The following is a 12,957-nucleotide window of genomic DNA, read 5'->3' on the forward strand; positions in this document are numbered from 1 at the left end:
CCTGTCTCTACCAAAAACACAAAAAGCCAGGTGTGGTGGCGGGTGCCTGTAGTCCCAGCTACTCGGGAGGCTGAGGCAGGAGAAAGGCGTGAACCCGGGAGGCACAGCTTGCAGTGAGTGGAGATCGCACACCAGTCTGGGCAACAGAGCAAGACTCCATCTCAAAAAAAAGAAAAAAATCCAGAAATAAAGAAAAAGTACAGATCAAAAACATAAAGAAAGGGAGGAAATGAAGATAATTAATAAATAAGAATACGAATGAATAAGAATAGTGGTTACCTTCAGGTAGAAAAGGAGGTTGTAATGGGAAAGGGCAGTCAGGTAGGCTTCTGTGGGTTGATAATGTTCTGTTTCTTGACCTCAGTAGTTTTCAAGCATTTACTTTGTAATAAATCATTAAGATACACATTTCTGTCTCATACACTTTGCTGCATGTGTAGTAGAACTCATAATAAAAAGTTTACAAGGCCGGGTGCAGTGGCTCACGCCTGTAATCCCAGCCCTTTGGGAGGCTGAGGCAGGCAGATCACAAGGTCAGGAGATCAAGACCATACTAGCTAACATGGTGAAACCCCATCTCTACTAAAAAAACAAAAAATTAGCCGGGCCTGGCAGCACACGCCGGTAGTCCCAGCTACTTGAGAGGCTGAGGCAGAAGACTCGCCTGAACCCTGGAGTCAGCGGTTGCAGTGAGCCGAGATTCTGCCACTGCATTCCAGCCTGGGAGAGAGCGAAACTCTGTCTAAAAAAAAAAAAAAAAGTTTACAGTACTTGCTCCTTATCCTCAGGACATATGTTTTAAGACTCCCAGTGGATATCTGAAACCACAAATAGTACCAAACCCTACGTACACCATGTTTTTTCCTCTAAATATATGCCCATGATAGAATTTAATTTATAATTTAGGCACGGTAAGACATTAATAACTAATAATAAAACAGAACAGTTATAACAATATGTTAATCTTGCATTTGGGGTCACTATTAACTAAAATAAAGGTTACCTGAGCACAAGCACTGTGACAGTTGATCTGATAACCAAGTTGGCTACTGAGTGACTAAGAGGTGGGTAGCATAGACAGTGTTGGATATGCTGGACAAGCGGATGAGTCATGTACTATGCTGGATGGAGGGGGATGGTATAAGATTTCATCAAGCTACTCAGAACGGCATGCAACTTAAAACTTATGAATTGTTTATTTCCGGAATTTTCCATGTAATATTTTCAGACTTAGGCTGACTGTGGGTAACTGTCACAAAACATGGAATACAAAACTGTGGATATGGGTGAACCGCTGACTTTAAATTTATGGAACCAGTGTCACTGAATGAGAGAATGGTATAAATATTTGTTGACTCTGTTTCTTGGACTTAAGTACTTTTCTTCAGCATATCTTTACTTACTCTAACAGGCTTACAACATCCTTTTCATGGAAATTATCTTTTAGTGATTAATCTCTTTACTGTAACTCTTTAGCTTCCAAGCTCTATTAACACCCTTTCACTGGAATCAATAGCTATACTTACTTTCTGTAGTAAGGGCATCTATTCTTGAATTGTCTATATTTCCTAACATGGGGCATTGTTTGTGGAACCCCAATTTTTTTTTTTTTTAAGATAGGATTTCACTCTGTCACCCAAGGCTTCAGTGCAGTGGTGTGATCACAGCTCACTGCAGTCTCGACCTCCCGGACTCAAGCAATCTTCTCTCCTTGGTCTCCCAAGTAGCTGAGACAACAGGAGCATCACCATGCCCAGATAATTTTTGTATTTTTCGCAGAGATGAGGTCTCACCACATTGCCCAGCCACTAGCCCCAAACTCCCACCTTGGCCTCCCAAAGTGTTGAGATATAGGCATGAGCCACTGTGCCCAGCCTAAAACCCAAAATTTAGTTTTATGCTATAACACACAAAGATTAAGCAATAATTTGTATAACTGCAAGGTGTACAATATAAAGACAATCAAAGCAAGTATACAGATTCATCGGGGACTAAATAAGCATTAGCTAGTTTTTCTGGGAATTTCCACATCTGCTTCCTATCATTGATTATTTTAATCTGTTTGTCTTCAGACCCTAGTCTGAAGGGTCTACCCAACCTTAGTTCAAAACCCAGGCATCTGTCTAGAAAAAGCTTTCACAGTAACAGGAAATTTCATTTAGTGATATGAAACATGAATAATCTTTTATTAAGACCAAGCCATTATTTATTCTCTCCAACTATACTAAAAGAACAGCTAAGTGAACACAGTTCAAATTATATGTTGACAGTAATTACAAAGCATATAGCTAACTATTGCTCCTATCTACCTTTCTAAATGCCTAAATGTTTCAACATCCCCTGTAAGGTGAATCATAAGCATCAAAATAGAGCAGACTAAAACAATTCTGCACTAAATTATGGTGACCCAGACTTTGGTCTACAAACTGTCATCAATTTGATAAACTTAAGTAAAAGTAGTATTTTTATCATAAAATTTCTCACTTTTGGAACATGAGGATTAAATTCCACAGCTCTATGAATTGCTTCCACGGCATTAATTTCTGCTGTGCTTAATCCTCTTCTGGAGGCTGTTTCTGGAGAGAATCTACAAGAAAACCACAAAATGAAAAAATAAATATGCTAAAAAAAGAAAAAAGTATGAATTTAGATAATAATACAGCCCCTTGAATCAAAGTTTCTGGAGATGGCCAAAAACAAAGCCAGAGGACTACCAGAAACTAAATAAATAAAAAATAAATAAAGCTGGCAGGACTCAGTGGCTCATGCTTGTAATCCCAGCACTTTGGGAGGCTGAGATGAGCGGATCACCTGAGGTCAGGAGTTTGACAGCAGCCTGACCAACATGGAGAAACCCTATCTCTACTAAAAACACAAAATTAGCTGGGCATGGTGGTGTGCGCCTGTAGTCCCAGCTACTCGAGAGGCTGAGGCAGGAGAATCACTTGAACCCAGGAGGCAGAGGTTGCAGTGAGTCGAGATTGTGCCATTGCACTCCAGCCTGGGCAACAAAAGTAAAGTCTTCTGGGTTCAACATATAAAATAAGAAATGAAGGTCTTCAAACTTAGGTAAAGAAGGCCGTTAGGAGAAGTCCACTGAAGGTACACTTTAGGAAAGGTAATAAAGTAATAAATGCTACACAGTGATATCCAGAGAATCTCATGAATCTAAGTACATTCTTACCAAATTCTTATTTCAGAGGACACAAATGGAAAATTCCATTCTAATTCATATCAAAGCATAAAAATCTAAGGTGAAAGAAAATGGTCACCATTTGGTTGGTTTCTGAGTATCTTATCTGCACAATAAAGGAAATTCACTAAGAGTAGCCAAAAACACAAGAAAAGCAGAACTCAGAATTATACTCTAAAAAGAGATAACATAAGCCTATTTCCCTACTACACACTTTATCATCATCATCATAGTTACTATTTACTGTGTGGACTTTCTTTCTAAATATCACTTTAGGCACTTACCACACATAATGCTCCTACAATATTAGTCTCATTTTACAGATGAAGGAGAGACTCAAAACGATTAACCTGCCTACAGTCCTATAGCTAGAATGTGGTAGAGTTTGAATTTGAGCTCAGGTTAGCTCTAAAAACTTTGCTCTTTCCACTATACACAGCAAGAAGCCTAAAAGCCCAAGAAGATCCAGGGCTATTCAGAAGGAAGTACAGTGGAAAACAGCATTGTTTAAAGTCAGTAGAAGACAAACATAACATTGAGTTTAGCAGTCTTTCCAAATCATTGTAGTTTTTATAACACTTACTTTTCTGAAACAGTCCTTGTCTTCAACAGTGCTGCTGTGTAACAGATTGCTGCTGACTTTGGAAGGCTTATATCTGTAATGATAATTTTCAATTTAGGTAGGAATTACAAAAAAATGTATTGAGACAATTTTTTAATAAGAATAATTCACGGCCAGGTGCAGTGGCTCACACCTGTAATCCCAGCACTTTGGGAGGCTGAGGTGGGTGGATCATGAGGTCAGGAGTTCGAGACCAGCCTGACCAACATGAAGAAACTCTGTCTCTACTAAAAATACAAAAATTAGCCAGGTGTGGTGGCACAGGCCTGTAATCCCAGCTACTCAGGAGGCTGAGGCAGGAGAATCGCTTGAACCTAGGAGGCAGAGGTTGCAATGAGCCAAGATCGTACCACTGCACTCCGGCCTGGGCAACAAGAGTGAAACTCTGTCTCAAAAATAAATAAATAAAAGAATAATTCACAGTGCAATACAAATTCAATAGTTATATAGGAAAAACCTGGACATAATGTTGAACAATCTATAATATAGTAGGAAAAACCCACATATGAAGTTGAAAAAGCTGAATCTGAATCTTTATCTAATTATTTACCAGCTAAGCATCTTTGAGCTAGTAGCAACTTGTTTGACCTCAGTTTTCACCTCTCAAAATAATGATATTTTCTGATTGAGATGAAATTATGTCTATGAAAGCCCTCTCTGCACGACAGCAAAATGCGCTCAACAAATGTTTATAAATAACCTGCTTATGGATGGACACGGTGGCTCATGCCTGTAATCCCAGCACTTTGGGAGGATGAGGTGGGTGGATCACGAGGTCAGGAGTTTGAGACCAATCTGGCCAACACAGTGAAACCCTATCTCTACTAAAAATACAAAAAATTAGCCAGGCATGGTGGCAGGTGCCTATAATCCCAGCTGCTCGGGAGGCTGAGGCAGGAGAATCACTTGAACCTGTAAAGTGGAGGTTGCAGTGAGCCGAGATCGTGCCATTGCACTCCAGCCTGGGTGACAGTAGGAGACTCTGTCTAAAAAAAAAAAACTAATAATAATAAATAACCTGCTTATAATAAGTTCAGGGAAAAAGGCATGGTATAATTAGAACTATGTAAAATCTTCACCTATTCATAGAGAAAAACTAATATTAGAAAAAAAATTAAAATATCAACAGTAGTTAAATCCAGGTTGATTCAACCAAGGATGATATTTTTGTTCTTCCTAGATTTTTGTATTTTCTTAAATTATTATTTTTTAGAAAATAAAAATTTCACCTGGAACTGTAGGTAAATTAATTATACAAATCATTCTTAAAAGAATGTCCAAAATAAGGCTATCAGAAGATGTTTTTGATTCCAGAATCATACTAGTAAACGGAGAACTAAGGAAATAAATTTGCTTTCAACTTCCTCCGGATTCTGGAATGATAAAAACTGAGACTCATGAAAATAACTGAAAATATAGAAGCATATCAACTTAGATATTCTTTATTAGTTTCAGTTTTATTTTATTTTTAATGAATCAGGTCCTATTCCAATTTCTTATATTCAGTCCCTAAGCTTGCTCATCGTAAGTATTATAAGCAGGCGATGTATCCAGTAAGTTACATATGGAAAGAATTTCTCACAAATTTCTCCATCAGCCTACACTATTCTGAAGCATTGCTTAAAGATTCCAGATGTTTAAAAGAAATAAACTTCTCTTTCCAAGTATAACACATTTCAAACTTCCCAAGTCATGGGGATTCCCAAGCGAATGGGTAGGAACCTATAACAGGACAAATGTGAATAAACGACTTTTTTTTTTTTTTTTTTTTTTGAGATAGGGTCTCACTCTGTCACCAGGCTGGAATACAGTGGCGCAATCTTGGCTCACTGAAACCTCTACCTCCCAGGCTCAAGCGATCCTCACACCTCAGCCTCCCAAGCAGCTGGGACTACAGGTGCATGCCACCACGCCCAGTTACATTTTTAAAATATTTTTTGTAGAAATGGGTTCTCACCATGTTGCTCAAGCTGGTCTTGAACTTCTGAGCTCAAGCGATCCACGTGCCTCAGCCTCCCAAAGTGATGGAATTACAGGCGTGAGCCACTGTGCCCAGTCTTCAATGTGACTTACATGTGTTCTCTTATAGTGAAAGATATGACCAGAAGTATAGTAACCCCAAATTTTCAGCTTGAGGTTAAAAGCTGATGCCTCTCTCAGGATGAGAAGAGAGGCTTTATGTCTTTAAAATTCTCCAAACTTCATGTGTGGTAAACTGATATTGTTATAACGTAATAATAAAAAATAGTTGCCAGGCACGGTGGCTCATGCCTGTAATCCCAGCACTTTGGGAGGTCAAGGCGGGCAGATCACGAAGTCAGGAGATCGAGAACATCCTGGCCAACACGGTGAAACCCTGTCTCTACTAAAAAAAGTACAAAAAAATTAGCCAGGCATGGTGGCAGGCACCTGTAGACCCAGCTACTTGGGAGGCTGAGGCAGGAGAATGGCATGAACCTGGGAAGTGGAGCTTGCAGTGAGCCAAGATTGCACCACTGCACTTCTGCCTGGGCGACAGAGCAAGAATCCATCTCAAAAATAAAAAAATAAAAATAAAAATAACCAACAGATATTGAATTGTTACCATGGGAAGACTAGGGAACAAAGAAATCAAGCACCTGGATTTGCCTTTTACTGGCTGGGAGACCTTACCCCAATACTTTAACCTTCTTAAACTCCAGTTTCCTTATTCAGTAATTGGAGACAGTAAAAATACTTGTCCCACCACATCATAAGACTACTATAAGGATCATATTATCATTGAACTTTGCAACTGAAAAGCATTGTAAAAATGTTATTCTGAATTGCTCTTATAGTATATACTGCTAAGCAACTTCTGTCAGCCTTGCTTGACACTCCAAAACAAATGAGGTACCCCCACTATGTGCACAGCACCCATACTTCTCCAATTATCTCACCAAACACGCTGTCTCCAATGTAACTGCTGTTCATTTGTCTGTATGTTCCACTAAACTGTAAATAAACTGTAAATCTTATGAGGGCTCCCCTTCCTTTTTTTTTTTTTTTGAGACAGGGTCTTCCTCTGTCACCTAGGCTGGACTACAGTGGTGCAATCACAGCTCACTACAGACTTAACCTCCCTGGTTCAAGTGATCCTCTCACCTTAGCCTCCCAAGTAGCTGGGATTACAGGTACACACCACCATGACCAATATTTTTTTTTTTTAATTTTTAGTAGAGACAGGGTCTTGCCATGTTACCCACGATGGTCTCCAACTCCTGGGCTCAAGTGATCCTCCCACCTCAGCCTCCAAAACAAAATCCTGGGATTACAGGTGTGAGCCACCATGCCTGGCCTCCCATGTTGTCTTGTTGACTATCATATTCTGAATGACTCAATAAACAAACAAATAAATCTTGACAGAAGAAAAGTTCTTCCTTGCAGGATTTTGCTAATAAAAGTCCTGATAAAGAAGATACTTAATAGCAACCTTTGGGTGCTAAATACTGACTGGTAAGAACAGAAAGAGAAAATTAAATACTAGACTATAACCATATTTATAATTACATAATTGGAAAAGAATAACCATGCTATCAACTAAGGGAATATGACTCACCATCATATTTTGCTAGGACTGCCTGAACATCTGCATAGGCCTGTAATTCTAAAAGTGATTCTAAGAGATTTTCATGGATGTTCAACATGGTAAGAGGAGGAAATTCTTTCATCAACTGTATATTAAAAGGAAAAAAAAGATTAAAATCATAACAAAGGAACTCAATACAGCTGAGTCAGATTCATTAAAGTAGAAATTCTTGTTTCTTAACATAGCTGTGAAGAAGACCTAACACTTAAGAAAGGCATATATTAAATAAATACCTTGTTCTAAAAACTACCAATTAAAATACAATGATTCTGCATTAAAATAATGGGCAACTTAACTACATTTTTAGTTTGTGGAGGAATAAATGTAATAGTCCCATCATCAATTTACTTACATCTCTCATTATTTTTACTGCTTCTCTTATTCTTCCTAACTTTCTTGCACACATTGCCAATCTTCTTTTAATATATACCAGTACATTGGTATCTCTCCCTATTTAGAAAAACAAAAAATGATACAACTATCACTTTTGTATTGTAGGTTGCTATTTCATTAACAAGTCCATTAATTTTATTCACTTCCCTTGGAAGATTCAATTAAAATTAAATTATGTCAAAATGGAAGAATATTAATGATGGCTACATTTGGGTGATAAATATTGAACAGAAGTGTTCTCTATTTTTGTGGATGTTTTAAGTTTTCTGTATTAAAACTTAAAATACACATTTAATTATTTTTGCCTCTAATAGTGACCTAAGTACAGTATATATAATTCGTGTATGATTGACAAGTTTATTTTAACATTAACAAAAAAGAAATACATTAATAGGAAGATATAACATTAACTTAGTATTTAAACTTGTGCATAAATGATCTATTATTCTGATACTCTCTATTGTTTTAATTGAAAAACAAAAAATGTCCAAAACAAAATTTCCATGGCTAATGTAAACTTTTCTTAACAGTGAGTAATTGACAAACTATAAAACTACTTCTAGAAAGAGCTAACAAATATTTCTGTAACTATCTCATAACCGTATTTGAGATTATTCAAAGACAAATGGCATGACATTTTTAAAGATGTAGTTTCATTAGTTCCAGGCTACAAAATTATATATTCCCACAAATATGTGTTATAAAAATGTGCATTAATGAAACATACCATATATATCAGTATTTAGCTTAGGGAGAAAAACATTATCCAAATTTTAATTTACACACAAAAAAAGATTTAGAACTTAGCTGCCAGTAAATAATGCATTATATAAACATATTTCAATTTATTACCCACTATTTGCCAAAATCATGAAACTAAAACCCTCTGGCCATAAAAATAGCAGGAAGCAGCACCATCGCTGATTCTAACATCTTTGGTAAAATAAAATCTCAATCATAACTGGTAGAGCATATCTAAGAACAGAAAGGACCTCAGTTGCTATGGCTCATCTGATCTCAAGCACATCATGGAGAAAAATCAAAGAAAGAATCAATGCCAAGCATGAGGTTGGATTTTGGGCTAAGAATCAGATGGTGTGAAAGGGGCCACTCCCTAGCACTGTATGCAGATACACAGTCTGAAGAGCAAACCAAATAATGTACCTTTATTGTTGCTTAGAGTAAGGGTGAGGATAAAGATAACAGCTGTTTATCATCACTAGAAGGCTCTCCTGAATGCTGAAAGTTATGTTTTTGCAATGACCAGCCTAATTCTCACATGAAATAAATTACTGTTAAGTCTCAGAGCAGCACATCTTCTCTCAATAACCTGAACAGATCTATTCCCTTCCACAAGCATTCTCTGGCTAATACACATTTCTGTCTTACTGGCTTGTAGGTATTATGAATAGATTAGTTATTTCCAGTGAAAATTAACTAACCTGTATGTATTAAGTTTTGTATTATTGTTGTTTCGTGTTAAGACACAAGCAAATTACAGGTGCTAAAAGACAGTAATAACCAGTTCAAACTTGCTTACTCAGTTGAGCTTCATGCTGAGGACTTTGGTGCTGGCACTGCTGTGACTGCCTATAAATTGTTTCTCCTGCCTTGAGTGCCTGTTTAAATAACTTTTCAGCATCTACAATAGTTGTTGCTTCTTCCTCAGCCAGTAGAACATATGCAGTGGCACAGCTATGAAGAAAGCAAGAAGGCAATTTTAAATAAAATGATAAAGCAAGCATTTTCTCTTGGTTTTGTCCCTCTGTTGTATGTCATATTTACTTACATACACTTTTTCCATCTTTAGAAGAAAAAACAAAAAAAAACCACTTCATTCAATATTTTACCTTAAGAGGGGCACACTGGTATATTCTTTATATCTGATTCCACAATTTTTCCACTTTTTTATCTTTTCCCTCTGCTCTTTATTTTCTGGGGTTTTGTTTTTTTTTTGGGGGGGGTAAAAAACAAAGTTTTTAAACTTCTATCTCATTCTCTGACCCATTGTCCTGTGTTTTCTTTTTGTGAAAGCGGGGAGAAAAGAAGATTTATAATTATCTGAATTATATACCTTCTACTGGTCATACCTGCTTTTTTTTTTTTTTTTTTTGAGATGGAATTTTGCTTTTGTCGTCCAGGCTGGAGTGCAGTGGCCCAATCTCGGCTCACTGAAACCTCTGCCTCCTGGATTCAAACAATTCTCCTGTCTCAGCCTCCCGAGTAGCTGGGATTATAGGCATGCGACACCACGCCCAGCTAATTTTTGTATTTTTAGTAGAGATGGGGTTTCAACATGTTGGCCAGGCTGGTCTAGAACTCCTGACCTCAGGCGATCCACTTGCCTCAGCTTTTCAAAGTGCTGGGATTACAGGCATGAGCCACCGCACCCAGTTAGTCATACCTGCTTTTAGTTGCTATATACTTTATGATATCCATTTCATGGGGCACGTATGGGGAGGGTGAGGATTGGGAAGATAATCCCTTGACCAACTAGGCACCTTTAACATCTGACTCAGAAACATATTCCGGGACTAGACATTTTCCCCAAATCTGAGTTCTCCCCTTTGCATGCTGTCCTGTCTACCCATGGACTTATCCACAATACTATGCAGTATAACTTCCCTTGTTCTGAATTGAGGTACTTCCTCCTACACTCCTATCCTCATTCCTCACAACTATGCTTATGCCAAGTTTGCTTTTCCTCACCCCACTAAAACACAGAGGCTTTTCTTTGTATCTTTTAAGTCAACACCTGGCTAATAAACTAATTCTTGTTTTGGGGCCACAAAGAGAAACAAAATGTTGTTATTCCATTCCCAGAAATAACAAATCCATCTCTTCTAGAGACAATGTCCTAGTTGTGATTATCTAAGCCTGCACTGTCCAGTATTCTAGGCATTAGCCACATGTGGCTATTGAGCACTTGAAATGTGACGAGTTCGAATTGAGATGTGATGCAAGTGTAAAAATGCATAACGAATTTTGAAGACTTAGAAGAATGTAAAGTTCCTCATTAATAGATTTTAGAAAAGTACTGACTATATGTTAAAATATTTTAATATTTTGGGCCGGACATGGTGGCTCATGCCTGTAATCCCAGCACTTTGGGAGGCCAAGGTGGGCGGATCACGAGGTCAGGAGATCGAGACTACCGTGAAACCCTGTCTCTACTAAAAAAAATAAAAAGAATTAGCCGGGCGCGGCAGCGGGCACCTGTAGTGCCAGCTACTCGGGAGGCTGAGGCATGAGAATGGCGTGAACCTGGGAGGCGGAGCTCGCAGCAAGCTGAGATCGCGCCACTGCACTCCAGCCTGGGCGACAGAGTGAGACTCCATCTCAAAAAAAAAAAAAATTAATATTTTGAATATAGCTAAATAAAACATTATTCAGATTAATTTCACCTATTTCTTTTTACTTTTTAAATGTGGCTACTAGAAAATTTAAAGTTACATATGTGGCTTGCGTTATATTTCTAATAACTTGTGCTTATCTAAGCAAGAGGAGAGAAATTATTGATAAACGTACAAGACCAAGCATTAAACAAAAGTGATGGCAGGTAGCTATCATTAAGCGGGGACAAAAAACGTTCTTCAGATATAGAAAATGCAAATCATACCATTTCATCATCCTTTAAATAAGAAGACCCTATAGTATATAACAATTTCACTAATCAATAAAGATTTCTCCATTACATTACACTAGATCCCTGTGAAGTGTTAGATATACTGCTGCTTCAAACACTGGCCTTCCTGCCCAGGCACAGTGGCTCATGGCTATAATCCCAGCACTTTGGGAGGTCAAGGCAGGAGGATCACTTGAGGCCAGTAGTTTGAGACTAGCCTGGGCAACACAATGAGACCCTTTCTCTATTAAAAAAATAATAATAATAAAAATTTAAAAATTGGCTAGGTGTGGCTATGTGCACCTGTAGTCCTAGCTACTTTGGAGGCTGAGGCAAGAGGATTGCTTAAGGCCAGGAGTTTGAGGTTACAATGAAGCTATCATCTTACCACTGCACTCCAGTCTGGGCAATAGAGCAAGACCCTGTCTCTAAACAAAAACAAAAACCAAAGACACTAGGCTTCCTGACTGTCATTCCAAAAACCAATTGAAATGTTTTAAAATAACCATAATAGCCAGGCGCGGTGGCTCACGCTTGTAATCCCGGCACTTTGGGAGGCCGAGGCAGGCGGATCACAAGGTCAGGAGATCAAGACCATCCGGGCTAACACGATGAAACCCCGTCTCTACTAAAAATACGAAAAATTAGCCAGGTGAGGTGGCGGGCGCCTGTAGTCCCAGCTACTCTGGAGGCTGAGGCGGGAGAATGGCGGGAACCCGGGAGGCAGAGATTGCAGTGAGCCGAGATCGCACCACTGCACTCCAGCCTGAGTGACAGAGCAAGACTCCGTCTCAAAAAATAAAATAAAATAAAATAAAATAAAATAACCATAATAAAAGCACTTTTTAAAAGACCTAGATGGGTATAAATCAAAATATAACCATAATTATATGCTTATATTTTGAATGTATGTACATATATATATATATATATATGTATTTTTTTTTGCAACAGTCTTGCTCTGTCACCCAGGCTAGAGTACGGTGGCGTGATCTCGGCTCACTGCAAACTCCGCCTCCCGGGGTTCACGCCATTCTCCCACCTCAGCCTCCCGAGTAGCAAGGACTACAGGGCCCGCCACCATGCCTGGCTAATTTTTTGTATTTTTAGTAGAGACGGGGTTTCACCGTGTAAGCCAGGATGGTCTTGATCTCCTGACCTCATGATCCGCCCGCCTTGGCCTCCCAAAGGGCCGGGATTATAAGTGTGAGCCACCGCACCTGGCCGAATGTATGTATATATTTTTAATGACTGTATGGCTGTAGGTGAAAAGATTTTTTCCCCCTTAAAGCATTCTTGGATTTGTTCAAAGTATTTTATATGGATACTAATTCAGGAAATTAATTATGTGAATACCTAATTAATCTTACATTGAAGAATGTTAGTTTTTTACATTGAGGTAAAATTCAAATAACAAGGTTCACAGTTTAAAGCATTTTGAAGTATACAATCCAATAATTTTTAATGTATTCACAAAGTTGTGCAACCATCGCCACAATGTAATTCCAGAACATTTT

At 38.3% G+C, this 12,957-nt stretch overlaps 1 protein-coding gene across 26 annotated transcripts in view; it reads right to left on the bottom strand.

Moving 5' to 3' along the window:
• The window catches only part of ST7L (suppression of tumorigenicity 7 like), a 99,976-nt gene that overhangs the window by 53,178 nt on the left and 33,841 nt on the right, over nucleotides 1–12,957 (bottom strand). For 25 of the 26 annotated variants that reach the window (XR_002515623.2, XR_004176903.1, XR_002515625.2 and 22 more), the window contains 5 exons: nucleotides 9,356–9,510; nucleotides 7,775–7,872; nucleotides 7,393–7,507; nucleotides 3,777–3,849; nucleotides 2,485–2,587 (listed from right to left, as the gene is read on the bottom strand). Coding sequence is in view for 22 of the 26 variants with exons in the window: in XM_017945883.3 (XP_017801372.1) it covers nucleotides 2,485–2,587; nucleotides 3,777–3,849; nucleotides 7,393–7,507; nucleotides 7,775–7,872; nucleotides 9,356–9,510 (544 nt within the window). In the remaining 4 variants the exon portion in view is untranslated. Of the gene's footprint in view, nucleotides 1–178; nucleotides 382–2,484; nucleotides 2,588–3,776; nucleotides 3,850–7,392; nucleotides 7,508–7,774; nucleotides 7,873–9,355; nucleotides 9,511–12,957 lie in introns of those variants that run through there. The other variant, XM_021922231.2, reaches the window with a different exon arrangement.

This window comes from Papio anubis, chromosome 1 (assembly GCF_008728515.1).
Source record: "Papio anubis isolate 15944 chromosome 1, Panubis1.0, whole genome shotgun sequence".
Taxonomy (NCBI): Eukaryota; Metazoa; Chordata; class Mammalia; order Primates; family Cercopithecidae; genus Papio; species Papio anubis.